General features: G+C 32.5%; 1 protein-coding gene across 3 annotated transcripts in view; it reads left to right on the forward strand.

The window, feature by feature from the left end:
- Positions 1-2,450, forward strand: part of LOC110097101 (embryonic stem cell-specific 5-hydroxymethylcytosine-binding protein) — a 91,409-nt gene extending 88,959 nt beyond the window's left edge. For 2 of the 3 annotated variants that reach the window (XM_020823339.2, XM_020823340.2), the window contains one exon: positions 1,833-2,450. In XM_020823339.2, the coding sequence (XP_020678998.1) occupies positions 1,833-2,228 (396 nt within the window). In that variant the 3' untranslated portion in view covers positions 2,229-2,450. The other variant, XM_020823341.2, reaches the window with a different exon arrangement.
- Positions 2,451-20,317: the final 17,867 nt, after the last annotated feature.

The following is a 20,317-nucleotide window of genomic DNA, read 5'->3' on the forward strand; positions in this document are numbered from 1 at the left end:
GATATTCCAATAGAGATGTGGAAATGCTTAGGAGATGAAGTTATTCTTGCTCTTACTAAACTTTTAATACTATTTTGAAGACTAAAAAGATGCTAGATGAGTGGAGAATGTATGGTTGATTCATATTTTAAGAATAAAGGTGATGCATATGATTGTAAGAATTATAGAGGAATTAAGTTAATATGTCATAACTTTAAAACTATGTGAGTTAGTTATGGAGCGTAGGTTGCGACGTGATACTAGTTTCTCACAAATCAATTTGGATTCATGTTGGATTTATGTATCCAACATCGATTATTGAGAGGTGTGATGAGAAATATAAAGAGAATAAGGAGGATATGATATTTATTGATTTAGAGAAAGCATATGATAAAGTTCCAACATAATGCTATGAAGAGTTCTTGAAAAAAATAGAGTTAATAACACTTATATTCAAATCATTAAAGATATGTATGCATGAGCTATTACTTGTGTTCAAACACAAGGTGGTTTGACCAAGTATTTTCCTATTTCGATTGGATTATATCAAGGATCAGCCTTAAAGCCTATATCTTTTTTTCTTTATTCATGGATGTTCTCACTAGACATTTGCAAGAGGATGTACCTTAGTGTATGCTTTTTACTGATAATATTCTTCTTGTTAGTAAGACTAGAGAGAGAGTTGAGATAAGCTTGAATTTGGAGTTCAACCTTAAAGTCTAAAGATTTTCACTTGAGTAGATCTAAAACTAAATATAATGAGTGTAATTTTAGTAGTAACAGACTAGTGAGTGGATTGTGATTTTGGATGATAAAGTCATTAATAAGAGTACACGTTTTAGATATCTTGGATCTATTGCTCAGAGTGATGGTGAAATATGAGGATATTATTAGCAGAATTCAAGTTGGATGATTGAAGTAGAGGAATGCATCGGGCTTGTTGTGTGATAGAAAAGTCCCCCTCAAACTTAAGGAAAAATTCTATAAGATGGTGGTGAGTCCTACAATGCTTTGTGGTGCCAAATGTTGGCCATTACAAGAGAAGCATAATACTAAGTTAAGTGTTGCAGAGATGAAGATGCTTAGGTGGATAAGTGGCTTTTACCCTTAGAGATAGGATACAAAATGAGCATATACGTGAAAAGGTTGGAGTAGCACTAGTGGAAGATAATATTAGAGAGAGTCGCCTTAGATGGTTTGGTCACATAAAACAACAGCCTTCCAATGACCCAGTTAGGAAAGTAGATGTATTAAATTTGACTTATGTTAAGAAAGGTAGAGGTAGATCTAAAAAGACTTGGATAGAAAATATTAGAAATGATCTTTCTTTATTAGGTTTAGACGAGTATTTGAATTTCAATAGGACACAATGGAGAAAAAAGATTCATGTAGCCGACCCCACGTAGTGGGACAAAGTCTTGTTGTTGTTGTTTTCTCAGCCGTGGGATCTCATCCGGCTTCTGCAAGTTAAGGTAAGTGGGCTATAGTAAAAATCTGCCGGGAATAGTTAATTTCCACTGAAATTCAACTGAATTTTCATTGAATTTAGTGACAGTAGTTGCAGACTTTAGTGGAAACAGTTAGAGATTTAAATTGAAATTCTGAGTTCGAATTTGATGATTTTGCGTGGAAGGACTGTAAGGTATTCTTACATGCAGCTTATTACTGTTTAATACCGTCTAGTATGAATTCATTTTGAACTGTTTTTTATGTATGCAAATAAATATGATTAGATCTTTTTTATTTTTTATGACATCAATGTTGAATCCTACAGGCCACTTTCATATATTAACCACCACACGCTGCAACCGCCATCAGAAAGACTTGATAAGATGTATTTTAATTATCTGCAGATACAATTGAAACCTTCTGTTCAAAATCAAATATCTATGTTGTTTTCGAAGACGAGTGATAATAACATCAACAAATGCAAGGCAGAGCCAGAATTTATGAAATCAGCTGATGATTTCTCTGAAAATGAGAATCCCAAGTCTTTGAAGGAGGAACCTGCTATGGTAGACACTAAAGAGCTTGCAGATGAAAAGAGACGCAAGTCTGATGGCTCTCCATCGGCACAAAAAAGAGATGCTGGCCCAGAACTTCGTGGTATTAAGCGAGATCTTGAGGAGATGGAACCTGATTTTGATGTTAAAACTGAGTTATCCGATAGCTACTCCACGTCAGTGAAGAAAAAGCTACAAAGCGGAGGCAAGCAATCATCGCTTCTTTTATATTTTGGAAGAAAATAGGGAACAATGGCACTTCTTTCATCGGGCTTGCTGTTTTTGTTAAGAACTCTTGTGCATATGCAAACGAGAAGAACCCCAAGCTTCATTACAAAAATATTTTGATGCGTGCCAAATGAGTGTCTGGAAAGCATCTTTGTATGCATTTTTTGTGAACTGGCACTGCATTTTTTGAAGAATCGCAAGTCTAAACATAAAAAAAATGAGATAATTTTGTTTCCATTATCTTCGCTCTTTTTCATGGGAAGAAAATAATCTTCTGCATGCTGCAACAATGCGGGAAAACGTCAAAAACAATCTATTATCTTCGACAATATCATCCAAAACCTATATTTGTCACAGTTTGAAGCTCTCCAGACTATCTGATGGGGATAATACGATGGTTAATTACTCTAAAACACAAATAACTAGAAAAAGCTGTAAATTGTTTCAATTTCTTTTTGTGGATGACATTCAATTTTTCTAGCAAATAATTGTCTGTGTAAGAATTAGAGGATTTGGGAAATTTTGGATGAGTAAGGAGAAAGAAATAAGAGAATATATTTAGAAATACCAAGAGATCTTGAACGTGCCTAAAGATTTTGGAAGTAACAAAATATTTTCAAATATGTGCAATATTAATTATGCCTCACCTTTTATTAATATGTTTTGGAGGGCTATAGTGAATGTTATGCATAATAATAAAAGTATAATATTAATTATAATATATTATAGTTTATATAGAACACGTGGCATGAAAATAGGTATTTGTGTGGCTTTGTATGTTAAATATAGTTCTTTTTTTTAAGGTAAGTTCTCTGGGTAAGACTTTCTTGATGAGTGTGGGGTAGTCTTCTAAAAAGTTATACATTATTAGTTTATATGGATGAGTCCTTTGGATGACGTGATGAGTCCGTGGGGGCTCTAGTTGGAACTATGGGGTGTGAAGGGTGAATCTCTTGAGGTGATGATAATTATGTGCTAAAGATTGTCCGAGTCTAGGATGTCTTATAGACCCTTGAGCTAGTCATTTTTGTGTAGTTGATCAAGAAATGTCAGGGGAAGCTTGATGGTTCTTTCGATGAGTGGCTCATGGAGGTTGATCTTTGTTGAAATTTGTCTCTCTTATGTTTGAAAGAATCTATAAGAGTTATATAATATTTCTGCATGTACTGACTCTTTGATTTGATTGATTTGGATAAGTAACATCTGCTACTTGTGAGTTCCTTAAATAGGGTATGCAACTACTTTGGACGATTTCTCTTATTGAAACCTATTAGATACTTATATATGAAACGCTTGCGTAGACGTGTAAATATACATCTAGTACCTTGATTCATGAGTGGTCAAAAGAAGAAGTGAATTGATGAAAACAATTAATGCTTCTACTAAATAGTAAAAATGAGAGTAAGAATGATAACTACCTTAGTATTATGACCGCCTTGGGAGCCAAGCAGGTTCATCATCATAACATTTGTTTGACCATAATCACCTCTTTCCCTTATAAGCATTGACTTGAGGGGCGCCATACCCTTACGTTTTGATCTTCATTAATAATTGATGCACTTAAGATGGTAGAAATGAACCATGTTGAGTTGGTTATGTCTAACTTCAAGCAAATGAACAGGGCTATTCTTTGTAAATTTAAATAGGATGAGGACAACGAAAGGAAAATGGGGTTATTGATGTGTAAGGAGGTAGTTGTTGAGGTGAGTGGCCCTATAGGCACAAGATTATTGGAACTAGCAACACCCACAATTGATGTAGTGATGAAGGTAGAGGCTAGTGTGGGGTCATTGATTGATGCTCTTCCTGATGTAGTGCTACTAGTTGTAGTGACCCTAATTGCAAAGATACCAAGGGGAGTGGTCCTTTCCTCTAGCTCTAATGGTGTCCCCTTGACCATTAGGTGAACTAGGCATATCTCCACTAGGCAAATGGCAGTTACTAAAGTAGTAGTCTCTACTAAAATGATGATGACTTTTGTAGTGTTTGAGTCTCCTATTAACTAGTGTGAATGTAAGGAGAATTAATAAAAATTTCTTGAGAGGGTATTGTTTGGTTATCGAGCATCGTCATCCATAAACGAGCTAAACGTATGTCTTTGTTCAAGCAAGTTTTTAGGACACCTGCAAAGTGAGTTTGAAGCATTGACCTTAATGCAAGGGGATCATGGCTCATATAGGAAGATGATAATCTTCTATAATAGATTATAGTTATTCCTTTATATTTTTTGGAAATATAAATTCACATTGTTGATCCTTCATTAATGACCATAGGAGGGACTCCCTTGGCAACGAGCATTGTGAATTAGCCAGCACCAATATTAGTAGAAGTCAAGCATGAAGTTGACGTCATTGAGTCCTCAAGAGATGAGAGTGTTGACAGGACTATAACGTCACCCTCAATTAAAGAACCTTACATGGTCTTGTCTACAAAGACTTTTTAAGCGCCTACCTTATTACTTTCCATCAATTTCATGGGTGATGGGATTCCTATATAGACACCACTCGCCTTAGAAGGCTTAGTAGAGTGAGCCAGCTTGGTGAAAAGATCCTTAATGTGCACGTTATGTTGAATGAGGGAATTCATAATCATAAAAGATCAATACTTAATAACAATAAGAGTTTTGCCACCCAATATTGTATCATACCTAATTTGTAGAATTTTAAGTGAGGATGAGTAGGTTTTTCATCTTTTTTTCTTTTTATAATGTGAGCAAGTTTTAAGAACTTAATAAATATTCTATGTAATGAAATTATATTTACTTAGAATACCTTATTAGCAAATTCATAATATATATCTATTCTTTCTTTTTAGCTTGCTACTAATATGATGTATTGTGTCTTCTTTGTCGATGAAAATTAATAATGACAAAGAGTTAAATTAGACTTTTATTTCTTGATATGGCGAGTTAGATGTTGTTCATCAAGTTGTGAGCATGTTATTATTTTAGAACATAGCAAATTAATGCCAACAATGAGCGATGAATAAGGTGAATCATCGATGACTCCTAACAAAGTGAGGTGAGATTATTGTTTTTATGTTAGAGCCACTCCTTAAAAGTACCCTGATGGTGACTTGATGGTGAGTAGGGTAAGATGTACAAATTCTTCAAATAATGATGACATATGGCTGCAATTTGAGCACTTATTCCAATTGTGACTAGAGCCTTGTAAATCATGTCACCATCCCTCCTTATAAAGACTGTCTCATATACTACGGAGGGTGCATAATTTTATGATTTATCATCCTTCTCCTAGGGATAGTGTGAGAGATTACAATAATAAAACTTCTTAAATGCACCATGAGCTTCACAAATGCCGACAATTCATATTTGTACAAGGATATTTTAAATTACAATAAAATGATGTATTAACTACAATTATGGAGATGGAACTTGTGAGTGTAGGTCTCAGATGAGGATAATCATTTAAGCAGTTTCTACAAAGAATCATTTTGTATCCCTTATGACTATTTCAAGCTGCGATAGCAATTTTCGTCATGTAGGAAATTCACCAACATCCTCAACTTTTTTGGACTCATCCTTCAACAAATACTAACAAACTTTATGGTGAGTGTCATCGAATTCATCCCTTTCTTGTGGCTTCTCAAGTAGCTTTAAAGGTCAATCTCAAAGGCTTTTAAGTTTAAAAACTCCAACCAATTGATTTGGAAACGCACAAGTTTCTTATTCCTTAGTTTAATTCTCAAGTGGGTTTAAAGTAGAACTCAATATGCCTAGATATGTTCGTTGTTGATAACATTTTTTATTCATTGAGTCAAAAGAATGGCTACAATAAAAATAATCTTGTTTTGTTTATTTGTTGAAAGAAGTAATATTCTAAGCTTACTTGACTTGATGCATCTGGGTGACCTATATTTAAAAGATTTTTTCAACTGGGTCATTGGGCCAAGGCAAAGTTAGAGATGTTGTAATCCATGAACTCTAGCTTATATTTTGAATATTACAAATATTATTGGAATTTATTTAGTTTATACTCTTTTTTATTATTGTACATCTTTTTTGTGATTACTAATATTTCACGTACAACATACAACAAGAATCGACAAAGAATCAAGGCTCAAGATTGAGTAGTATATGATTAAATTTTGTAAAAGATAAATTTTTTTATCTTTTTTGAGTCAATGTATTATAAAAGATGTATATTAGCTTAGGAACCGTGCCCAAACACAAGGGGAGTGTAAAAGAAATATTTTATTTTTTTCTATTAATCATATCATATGATTTTGATCGTTTTATATGATTTGTTAAAATAGAAATTAATTAAAATGCTTTATTTTGTATAAAAAAATAATTTGTAATATAACTAATCGTATAGTATGAATAATACATCATATTGGACTTTCAGCCATAATCTAAAACTCCGCCATTAATTCTAACTTACCTAAAATAGGTAAATTTGAAATTTGAACTATTCATACTATATGAATAATTTTGTACTACACAATCTTTTAAATAATTGAATAATTAGGTAAATGATTAAGCAATCAAATTGATTCTAATTGATTATAGATTGTACTATACTATATATATTGTATTATACGAATCACTCGATGAGTCTTTGGATGAAGTTTGGTTCGTGCAGTACGATCCAATAATCTTACTGTTTAAATCACTTGACGGCCCTCTAGATGATTTTTGTTCAATTTGATCTTGAATTGAATTAATCATATTGTACTACTATTAATTCATAGAGTACAATGAGTTAACAAACTTTATCTGGTCGTCTTTTATACTATTCATTATATAGTATTATAGAAGGAGAATTGAACTAATCATACTGTATGATCAATATATAGTATTGTATGAACAATGATAGCTAAATTGAAAATTAGGGTTTCTCGGATCCTACTATTTAAACTACTCTAATCTCATTTAGAGATGTCTTTGGCAGTCAAGGGGCTTGACTCTTTTGTGAGAGAGAGTTTGAAAAATGAGCTTTGGGTAAGGGGGAGAGAGGTGTTATTGAGAGAGAGGGAGAATAGCCTTATAAGATCAAGGAAGTGTGTGAGAGAGGGTCTACACATGGTTACTTCGGCCAACATTCATCTTCTTCCTTCGTGGGGTAAGGTTTTACTTGATGAAAACTTTGTGAAGAGGCTCTTGGTGTCAAATGGCCTTGCTACTTCACTATCGCGAGGGGATTTAGGCTTCTCTCCCTCACTAGGAGGATGAAAGGGATTCATGCTTATCTGACTTACTAGGAGGATGAAGGTGATTCAGGTTACTTGCTTCAACAGGATGGTGAAAGGATTTTGGTTCTCAGCCGCACTAAGGGTGAACGTGATTCTTGTGAGGGCTTCTTCGGCTTGTCGAGGGGGATGAAGAGGAGACATTAAATTATTTAGTACATTATCGGAGAGAAGGATTCTGGGGAGTGGACTTTAGTCAATGCTAACCAAACTACTATGAATATTTGGCATGCTTGTTCTTATTTCTTAAGTACTTTATTTTTCTACATTTTACTTATTTGCATGTTTACCTTTTTGCAAATTTCAGCTTAAAAACTTTGAAATTATTTTGGATTTAAGTTTTGTCAGCAAAGAAAAAAAATAAAAATAAAAAACAAAAAGAAAGAAAGAAATCTTATTATTTATTTCTCTAAGAAAATAAATCAAAAGATTTAGTATTTGATTTTTCTTATTATTTGCTTCTGCTTGTAAAAATCTATTTTTAAATTTATAGTTGTGAATTTGATTAAGTTCTTCAAAAAGAATTTTTTGAAATAAAAAATTTCAAACAACAATTCACCCCTCCTTTGTGTGCCATTATAGTTTAAGTGGTTTAAAAACTATAAGTTGAATGTTCAATTTGTATCAAATCTATTGTTGTCGGTGTCCTTGAACTTTAGCGCTAAATTTTTTTCCTTTTTTCAGGTGCATCCAAAAGTCTTTTGTGCAGAGTTTTCTCAGGAGCATAAGAGAGCCTAGTAAGTTTTTAATAAAGTATACATTTAAATCTTTAGAGCAAAAAATAGTAGTGACTTTAACATAAAAACCATCAGGCAAACAACATAAAATCTTATTAACCTTCTTAGAATTTTAAAGTTCTCTATCTAAAGCATGCAATAATGTTACAATCTTAGTAAATCTAGTGTACATGTAAGAAATAGTCTCATTAGGTTTCATGTGAAATAGTTTGTACTCATGCAAAAATAAATTAAGATGAAATTGCTTCACTTCATTTGAACCTTCAGACATAATACAAAACTTATCCCATATATGGTTGCTAGTAGTGCAAGTAGAAGCATGTATGTAATCCTCAAATTTTAAAGCACAAAAAAAGCTATTTAAATATTTCATATTATGTTATGCATAATCTCTTTTTTCATACTTCATTCAGTAAAAGGAATTTCAATTTTAACACCTTTTATAATATGAGATGAAATAGAATAACCTATTTGTATCATATATCACATGTGATAGTCAATTGATTGCAAGAAAGTAGACATATAAACTTTCTTGAAATCAAATGGGATATTATCAAATAATGGTGGATGGGTTATGGAATAACCCTTCGCAGTATTCCTATTCCTAAGTTATGTCATGGATCTTTTCTTGGGGTTATGAAATCACTAACTTGAAGAACCCGATATGATAGAAATTGGATGTTAAGAGTGTATTTATTAATGGGGTTATTAAGGAAGATGTTTATGTTGAATAATCCCTAGGTTTTGCAAATTTCACTTTTCGTAACTATGTTTATAAATTGAAGAAATCTTTATATGAATTGAAACAAGTACCTAGGATACAGTTGTTAAGGGTAGTATAGACACCACCTTGTTCCTTAAGAAAATAGAAGATGATATACTCATAATTCAAATCTATGTTGATGACATACTTGTTGGATCTAAAAATGAAAATCTTTGTACTGAATTTTTAGCTAATATGAATAAAGAATTTGAGATGAGTATGATGGGAGAGCTGAGCTATTTTTTTTTGAATTTAGTATCGAGAAAAAAGATGACGGTGCTTTCCTTAGTTAGACTAAATACATTAAGAAAATATTGAAAAAATTTGATATGGAAGGTTCTAAGAGTATAAATACACCAATTAGCTCAACCATCCAACTAGATAAGGATGTAGATGAAAAGTCAGTTGTTCAGAAGAAGTATAGAGAAATCATATGATCACTACTGTATTGACTGCTAATTAGACCTGTATTATAATTAGTTTTTCTATAAGTGGTAGATTTCAAGTTCATCCAAAAGAATCCAATATGACTATTGTAAAGAGAATTCTTAGATATCTCATTTCAAGCTCTCAAACTTTATTAAGTGTAGAGTAGACAAAAAAGCACTTTGGGCACTTATCAATTTATGGGGCATTCCTTTTTTTCCTAATCTAGTAGAAAATAGAATTATGTAGCCTTATCCACCCCTAAAGCGGAATACATAGTTATAGGAAGTTGTATTGGTCAAGTCTTATGGCTAAAGCAACAAATCCTTGACCTTGGACTTTGTATAGGCAGTATTTTTATCATGTGCGATAACACTAGTGCAATATATATTTCTAAAAATCTAATTCAATATTCCCATACAAAGTACATTGATATTAGACATCATTTCATTAGGGATCAAGTAGAAAAGGGAGATATATAATTACATCATGTGCCCACTAAAAATCAATTAGCAAACATATTTACCAAACCCCTTAATTATTATACATTCAACACACTTAGAACTAAACTAGATGTCATTAATATTCTTGCATAAAAATTGAGGCACATGTTAGTTGATGTGAGCTTATTTGCTTGTTTTGTTTTTGCAACACATTTGTGTGTTTTATTTGTTTTATGTTTATATTTTGTAATTTATTTTTTGTCAATTTATTTTATCATTATTGTGAATGGTAATTATTTGTGCGTTCTTAGCTTGTAGAATTTTTCGTGATCATCACACACAAAGTCCTAAATTTTTATTTACATTATATTGTACGATACATGTATAAGACTGTACGATCCATATAGAATTCGAGTAGTTGGCCCCAATTATTATCATATTTACTATTTTGGATTATCCATTTTTGTTAATCATACTATTTGAATTACTCATCATACTGTATAATATCTTTCGATCAATAGTGGTACCAATGACTCATTAGGATGATAAATTTTACACTGATCATACTGTATAAATTGACCATTGATTGTACATTCTCAATGAGAAATTTTGGATGGATTTGATTGTATTGTACGAACCACCGATCATATTGTACAATTAGCCTGATATATAGAAGGAAAAATAACCATCTGAGTTACACCTTAAGTTCCATGATCCTTCTTCTCCTTTAGTTCTATTTCCTCCTTGATATTTCTATGGCTCCACCAAAGAGAGGTCGTACAGAAGTCCACCGAATGGTAGACCCAAGGTTCCAATGCAAGGAAGAAGAAGTTAACTATGCTTGACATAAAGGAGCTTCCATTACTGATTAACAAATTCTTAATCAAGAAACTCTCTCGTACCAGGTACTTGAACTATTTGCTACTTATACACTCCAATTCATTATTTTCCTTAGTGTTCCACACCATACCGAGCTGTTATTAGAGATTTTTTTCTTAAGTCTTTGTGTCACTTTCAACCACACTACTCTTCTATCCCAAGTTTGTCAACATCAGGTCAGTATCACACTAGATGATCTTTATGAGCTTCTTCACCTTTCTAATATTGATCCATCTCCATATTTTGATTATGGGTCCTTAGATTACCACTGGACCCAAGTCAACATCCATATTAAGAACTCCCCTTTACTTCACCACCTGCCCTTAGTGAGTACCTTATACCTCATCTCTTGCATCACTTATCACGTTCTCGAAATAACATCATTCTTAGAGCTGGTGACCGAGTTAATATCAATCCACTTTTATCCCTACTTACATACTGCTGCATGTCCAATACCCAATTTAATGCATATGGCTTAATCTTTTGATACATAAAAAAATCTCACATCTATTAGGAATCTATGAGCTTGACAAAAGGAAAACCTGGCCTTAGGACTTATAATTGGATACTTCCAAGAAACCAAATATAACCTAACCTTTCATGCATAATTGACCATGTTCCTACATTGTTCATCGATCACTGCTTCCACATTATTTATAGTGAGTGTCAAAAGCACCCACTGACAATTTTTAGGTCATTAAAAGTATAAGAAGAAAGAGCACCACCACAGCCTACCCTCGTATGGAAAGAAAGTTTGAGTAGTTTGTTAGACCTAATAAAATTATCCTAAGGCTAGCCGAGAGGTGGGGGGGGGTTGAATTGGTAATTTAAAAATCTCTTGGATTTTAGAAAATTATTTTATGGAATTTTACTAAACGATAGATTTTCACAAAATAATTAGTAACCACAGTAATTAAAAGTGTTGAAAATAAAAATACAGTAAAAAGTAAAAGGACAGAAAAACACCAAATTTTATAGTGGTTCAACCAAATTAGACCTACATTCACTCTTTGAAGACTCCTTCAGGTGTTGCACTAAATTAAAGTGACTGTCCTTTTGCTCCCACAGTAAGGCGGAGAATCCCTTACCAAACCTCTCTTCCACCAACCCGATGCGACAGAGTATTGATATCCTTTCTCACCCTCCTAGTGATGTCAGTGTACCAACATCCTTTCTCATCCTCCTGTTGATGGCAGAGTACCAACTTTCTTTCTTACCCTCCTAGTGACGATAGAGTACCAATATCCCTTTTCACCCTCCTGGTGATGGAAGAGTACCATGATCTTCTTTGAAAGTATTCTCTCAAGAGCTTTCAATGAAGTAGGGTAGAATTTTGAAGAACAAATACGAGATCCTTGCCTTTGGGCAAACTTGTGAACCCCCTCATAATTTTTTCTTACAGGTTCTCTCACTCTTTACTCCTAGACCACCAAACACTCTACTTATCCACTCTTAAGTAAAATTTGCAACAAGATAAAGAGTGTCAATTTTTAGGACATTTTTATATGGAAGATAATAAAATTGTCTAGAAAGTTGAAAATTACAACTGGAATGTACTCAGATTGTATAGTACGATTGAGGATCGTTTGTATGAATAATTTAAAAATCAATGTACGATCCTGTATAAACCTAATTTTGTACTATGTCTGTCATCTATATGAATAGATATTATATTTTACGAATAATTCAAAACTGAACTAATTCATCCGATACGATTCTGTATAACCCATTTTATACTCTATGAATTGTTTGTATAAACTAAACTTTATACAGTATGATCAGTTTAAATAAATCAAGCTTCATTTGTATGAATGTAGATGACCCCATTTTGTACTTTGTGAGTTATCTGTAAGAACCCCACTTCGTATAGTACGAATAATTAAAAAAATAATGAGTTCGTTTGGAAAAAATTTGTATGCACCCATTTTGTACTCTATGAGTCGTCTGTAAAAACCCCACTTTGTATAGTACAAACAATTCAAAAAATAATGAGTTCAGTTGGAATGAACTGGTACGCACTAATTTCATACTCTGTGGGTCGTCTGCACAAAACACTATCATACAGTATGAATAGTACAATAAAAAAATTCCCAAGCATGATTTGCTTAACTTTGTTTTGGAGGAACTACCATAACAAATTGGCCAGTACGATTTGAAACCGTACAGTATGATTAGTTTTAAATTTTTATATTTTGACTCACTCCCCAGTATGTGTGCATGGTTACCCAATTATAATCATACTCTCTCAGACTCAAGAAGAATAGAAAATTTATAGACTTCATTATATGAAACCCTAATCTACTCTATCTTGAAGTCTTTGTCAGTCTAGAGTATGATTTCTTTAAAATGTTAGTACACACAAACAACAAAATATATATAATATATGTTAGGAGAAACAATAATCATAAAAATAATATTTTGATATCATAAAAAATTTACATTATATAAAAGTTAATCTTGAAATCTAAGTTGCAACAATCTCATCCTTTTTTATGATAGCAAAATATTATTATTTGAGCTAACAATAAAGGTCATTTTGCTCTTAAGCTCCCCCTTAATGAATGCTCAATTAAAAACAAGGGATTTCAATCAAAATCAAAACAAAAACAAATTGAAAAAATAAAACATAAATAAATTCAAAAACAAAACACAATAACAAAACAACAACAAAACACATACATACTAGACACAACAAACAATAAACAATAAACTCATACATGATTAAATTGTATAAACAAACAATAAACAATGACTCCCCCTTTTTACAACAATAAAAAGGAATGTACCTCTTATAAAGGAAAGTTTCTATTGACAAATCTAATAAATGATGAAGAAGATTTTAAACTATTTGCAAAGTCAATGTTAACGTCCTAATGTGAAAAGGAAAATCTCATATTTTAAATCAAAGAACAATTAAGATAAAAAAAAATTCAGCAAGGTTGATTGTTCATTCTAGACATATCAAATAAAAAATAATTATTACAAAAAAGATGAAATAAAGATTAATTAGTTTCTATTTCAATGGTGAAGATTATTGTTGATTAAATGGATTTGTGTAAGAAATAGAAAGATAAAGGAAAGAACTGTATAAAACTTTCAATTGGCGACATTGCGCATGTTTTCAATTATTATGCACTATTTGTGCATTTTTTTAGTTTGGGATAATTTTATTCCTCTTTTCATTTTGGCAAACATAACACATATTTTTTAAATGTGGCATGTTTTGTGTATCTTTTCAAGCTTGGCACACTTTGTGCATCTTTTTACATTTTTGGTCTTTCCAATATTAATATATCTTAAGACAACTTCTAGTAATTAATAAAAATAAACACATTGAAAAAAGAAATAAATTAAAAATAATATATCTATTTTACAACAATTATATATAAATAATATTTGTCTATAAAAACATGAAAATGATCTTCTAATCTACTACTAATCGTAATTTAATTTAAAAATTTGAGAAATTAAATTTTGCAAGGAAATTAATTTGTAGTGAAAAATATTTTAAAATTTCATTCCTTAGATCAACTATATTTGATTAGTCTATAAAAACTTAAAATAATTCAAGAAGATTAACTTCAACATATTACAAGCATCATTTCATTAGACACTTGAAATAAATACAGCCAATACATGAAAAAAAAATACTCAGTCATCACATGAGTACCAAAATAAACAACATAAACATCAAGTACAATAGAAAATAACAACTAATACTCTAAAGGACCCAGATCTAGAGGTGGTTGAGGAGGTGTGAACATTGTAAAGTAAATATTGATGGTAGCTACTTGAGTGTTAATTGTGTCAAATTATCCTCGAATCCACCTCATGTCTTCATTATATCTTGTATACTATTGACTTAAGTGTGTCTTAATTTGATTAAACCATTGATCAAATTGAGATTCAAGTCTATCAAATCTCTAGACCATTTATTGATAGAAATGATGATCAGGTCCATGAGCAAGTGTAGGTGCAAGAGCAGGAGCAGGTACTCCATCAAATTTTTCTCCTCATCCCCTTGATCTCGGCTAAAAAGAGAATGAAAGGAAGCATCAGTAAAATAGACAGGAAGATGAGTAGGTGGATCATGATGAATCAAGTTGTATTTCTTTTCTAGAATATAGGCCACCAAATGTCCTAAAGCCACATTTTTCTTTCTCCTATTATGAGGAAGTCTAATGTTAGTATGCTTATAGATATAGTCCATAATTAATTGAGCTTCATTTATAGGAGTGTTTATCATGATGAGATATGTGACTGTAGAAAGTAAAGGAGTTAGTTTGATACGACCCCCAAATTTAGATATAATGGGAGTTCTTAATACATGTTGGATGATCCTAGCAGTTTGGTTCACCACACACAAGGTAGGCGATTGACTGAAGTAACACCTCTAATGGTTTGATTAATTGTAGACCAGTCAAAATCTGACCTAAAAGTCATATTGTTCTAAGGTGTAAGGAGTCTAAATCTTCCTTGATAATCTCTACTCATTGTTTAAAAACATATGAATACATCCTAGTATAATTTTCATTCATTCTCAAGTTTTCAAGAAAATAGTGGAATATATCACGATGGTAAGCATAAATCAGAGTGAGAATGAAAAAGAAATGAGTCTAATAAAAAAAGAGGCATTACTGAAAAGTTAATGTCTATTTGGATCAGGAGAAGAGATGTAGTTATATTCGCCTCAAAGAAACGAGTGTAGGCTTCTTCATTATATTTTGAGAGAAAGTTCTCATCAAGTTGACCAGAATGAGAGGAAGAGGCCTTAGAAGTTCATGCTTGCCTGCTACTACTACCAATTTTGAGAGTTAGAACACAAGATGGTTTGAGATCGAAGAAAGTAAGACGAAAGTAAACAAACATCAACATTCACTTTTATCCAATCGGGAAGAGGAGGATGCCAAGAATTCTTCAACATCCAGTTAGGCTTATTGACACCCTAGAAGCCTCATGACCTATCGAACTAACTATAAAAGCTATACTTACCATGTTCAAAGCAATGACCAAACAACTATCCTCATTACCACCATATACTCCTTTGCTTCTTGACTTCCATGACATAAACACCATAGTATAATAGATTCTACATAAAACAAGTAGTTTGGAAGCATTACTTTATCGCCATTCACAACATTCATTGAGGGAATGAAAAATTGGAGTAAAAAAAATCCCACTTATTCAAAATTTGTATAACCTGTTCAAATTTCATGCACCCCACCACCACATGTTCATCATCTTCAATCTTCAAATAGCCTCTAGGACAAGCATTATTATCTTTCAATCTCCAATGCATAAGAAATTGAAAAGTAAGGATGGCATTGTGGAATAATCTCCACCAGAAAGTTTCCACACGCAGATTCAGTTTGAGTTTTTTAATCCAACTCCAATTTTGATATACAGAGGAATGACAAAGCAAAACTTATGGAACAAGGATTCCATCTCATTAAGTAAATTCCAGGCCAATTTTGCTCTAAGTGGGCCCACTTTCTTCATACAAGAATGAAGTCCCGTTCCCCAAAATTTATCATATTGCACAAGACATCCCAACTAACATAGTGAATACAATTCTTCCCATTCTGTTTATGCCATATAAAGTTTCCACATAACTTGTAAATCTCCAAAAGAATACTCTTAAGAATAAGAGAATGAGTGCATTGGAAAATAGGAAGCGATAATATGACTGATTTAAGAAGAATAAATTTTCCTGGCAATGAAATAAATTTATTCCCTCAAACATTAAGTTTCCTCTATCTTTTCTCTAAGATAAATTGAAAATCAACCCAAAAAATTCTTCTTAGACCAATATTCGCACCTAAATAGACCATTTCCTTAAATAGTGTAAGACGCATTAGGCAGACTATAGTTTTCCTCTTCTTCCTCTTAACAGCTTTGCCAAATAAAACAACCGATTTCTAATAATTAATACACTGCACAGTCTAGTTATAAAATCCTATAAGAGTCTTTCTAACATCCTTCACCATATTTATACTAGCATCAGAAAAGATGACAATATCATCTGCATATAGAAAATGAGAAATTCTAGGAGTATTTGGATGAAGATTAATACCAGTCATATTTCCTTTCTAAATAAAAGTAGTATAAAGCAGTTGAGAGCATAAAATGAACAAAAAAGGGGATAGTGGGCAACCTTTCCTAAACCCACTTTTGGCCTCAACCCACTTGGAATACTATCCATTAGTCAACACATAAAATTTAGCATTCTCCACACATTCCAAAATCATTTTGGAGAACTTCAAAGGAAAATTGGAATACCTCAGGATTTTCTTAAGAGTGGACCACCCCATACTATCATATGCTTTCTCCATATCAATCTTAAAATAAACCAAACAATCTGTTCCTATAGAAAATCTGAATTTATGGAAAACATCTTGAGCCAACAAAACATGCTCTGAGATATACCGCCCCTTCAAAAATGCAGCTTATTATTTGGAGATGAGCTTTGGAATCATACCATATGTTCTTTCAACAAAACTTTACCCACCAACTTATAAATTGACTTACATAAGCTAATTAGCTTGAAATTAGCTGGTACCATTGGATTTTCAACTTTTGGAATAAGCATCACAATTATTTCCTCCAATTCACATCCATAGTACCCGTATTAAATAATTGATATAATGCATTCCAAATATCTTCTTTAATAATGGGTCAATAACTCTTAATGAAAGAGTATGAGATACCATCAATACCGGGTGATTTATATCCCCTAAATTCACTTACTACTCCCACAACTTCCTCCAATGAAAGCTCATCCTCAAGCATAACTCTATCTTCATCATCCATCACCGCCAATGGGGAAGGCCAACCATCCAAATTGAAATCCCTATAATGCCATTTATTTCTTAAAAACTGAAAATAATTTCTTCTATTTGATTTTGATCGTCAACCAGAAGCCCACTATAATCCTTAATTATAGAAATCTAGTTCAAATTCCTTCTAGCATTTGCATATGATTGAAAAAATTTAGAGTTATTATCTGAAAGTTCGTTAGGGTTGTTAAGCCCTTATGAACTTGCCTAAGGCTAACCAAGAGGGGGGGGGGGGGGGGGGGGGGGGGGGGGGGGGGGGTTAATTGTGTTGTGAATTTGTTTTCAGGAAATAGAATTTTGATGATAACAAACACTTCTACTTCTTTATGATTGTCTTACCTACTAACATTTCAGGTCCACAAGATCAAACTACAATTTGAACTAGCTCAAGATTGGGAAGACTAGGTCTGAGTCAGTTTGTAAACTTTTCCTTTTCTTGAGTCAATTATAAAAGGCGTGGTTCATGATGCTAAGTAACCTTGCACACAGACACACACTTTGGAGAAATTTTTTGAATGTTTTAAAGTTTTCTGTTTATGCTCACATCGTCTGGGATGATCCATAAATCGACCTGGACGTCAGTTAAAAATAGAAACCCTAATTAGGATATTCTGGTTAAGGAAACCATTATTAAGCACATCATTCTAGATGATATTCATATCAGTCGGGATGATAGGCTGAAATCAGAAAGAATCACCCGTTAGAACTATTTAGGTAGCTTTTATTTTTGGACATCATGCAAGACATCGTCCTGGACGATGTAACACAATTATGCCTAAATTAATTTGGTAATTAAGGAAAACAATTAAGATTTGATTGCTCGATCATATCGTCATTGACGATCGCAAGATTAGCTGGGATGATCAGTTCAAAAACCTTAGCTATTCTTGGACGATCAAACATCGGCCAACTCTATTCTGGGCGATGTTTTGGGCGATATTCAATGATTTGTACTAATCGTACAGCACGATATACTATCGGTCTGGACGATATGAATAAAAACCTTCTAATCATCCCAAATCTTCCTGGCTGATTGAGCTAAATTTATACGGAAGCTCTTCCGAAGTAGGTTTGTTGCATTTAAGAGTTATTCCAAAGCTCTTCTATTTAAGACCTCTTGTTATACCCAAGAGACAATCTTTTGCTGTTGTTCTGACCTGAGAGAGCCAAGAGAAGAAAACTGTAGCACTGAAGGAAAATAACACGAACACTAATTTTTCTGTGTCTAAAAGCGATGATGTTACCTTCATCACTAGGTAATTCAAAAGCTTTCTAAGGAAGAATAACAAGTATCATCAGAAGTGGAAAAGAGGTAAGGATAGCAAAAAATTTAAAAGTTCTTCTGATGTTATTTTTTTTTAATGCAAGAAGCCTGTACATGTTAAAGCTGATTGTCCTACACTTAAGGAGCACCCAAGCAAGGAGAAGGATGGGAGAAACCCAAATACAAGAAGGACAAGAAGCAGAACCAAAAGGCTTTCTAGGTAGATTCTACATCTGACTCATCTAAGACTGAAGATGAAGAGGAGATAATAAGTTTGTATTTAGTGGGTGATCATCTTGGTCAATCTGATCAAGAAGAGGTATATGAACCAACCTATGATCAATTACTTAAAATTTATGAGAAAATTCATGCATCATATAAGAAACTTAAGAAATCGCATGCTAGTTTGAAATTGAAGTTTTTGAATTTGCAAAAAGATCATGAAAGTTTAAGTAAAGATCACACTCTACTTGATAGCAATCACATGTCTTTACTTAATGAATTTGATGATTTAAATAAAAAGCAATCTGATTTGATTATTGAGCATGATTCTTTGAAAGCATCATACACCTCACTTGAACCTAATTTTAAAACTTATATTGAAGAATATGAGCATAGCGAACACTATTTGAATGTTGATAATGCTATTTTAGAAAGTGCTATCTTGAGGTTTAAAAATAAATTGAATACACTTGAGAGAAATTGGAATACATCAACACTTGATCTAAAGCCAAAACCTAGGAACATGCATTATAACCCGAAAAGATTAGTAAATCCTTTTCCTGGAGTTAGATGTTTTTCATGTGGCATACTAGGACACTTTTCACACACTTGCACTGTTCACCATAGTACACATTGGGTGTGGAGACCCAAATTGCATGATTCACAGCATAACGCACATGCATTGCATTCTTCTTTTCATAAGAAGAGATCCAAACATGTTTGAGTTCCTAAATCTGACAGTTTATGATTTTTGTAGGTAAGCTCTCACCAAAGATCTCATGAGCGCATGTGGTACTTGGACAACGGAGGCTCGCAGCTCATAATTGCATAAACTTGTTGCTTAATAAATTCTGAATTGCATGTTTACCACTCTGTTGATTGTTGTTATTTTCTGTTTTAGTTTTGAGTTAGCTTTTTATGTTTGCTATTATTTTAAAGTTGTTTCATCTCTGATGTTTTTATATTGGTTTTTCTTTTTGTTATAACTGAAATGATATTTTGACTTGTTTTTGTTTTTGGAAATTTGTAGTCAATTTCTGAACAACCCTAAATTAGTTAAAGGGAGAAACACCATTGATTGTTTCCCTCCCTCTATCCTCTTTTTAGTGGTGTAATTTTTTTTTCTAAATAAAAGTCTATCTCAAATTAACAATTGGACTTTATAATTAAGATATTTTCTATTTTGCTACAGTAATCTACTTTATATATATAATGTTTAAAGTCTCTATATTACTTTCAAGTTCTTTGAAATCTTATCATTACATTTATCATATGATTTTGAGTCTGGTTTGTAGCTTATTTTTTCTTATATTAGAGAGTGAGTTT

This window comes from Dendrobium catenatum, unplaced genomic scaffold (genome assembly GCF_001605985.2).
Source record: "Dendrobium catenatum unplaced genomic scaffold, ASM160598v2 fragScaff_scaffold_853, whole genome shotgun sequence".
NCBI lineage: Eukaryota > Viridiplantae > Streptophyta > Magnoliopsida > Asparagales > Orchidaceae > Dendrobium > Dendrobium catenatum.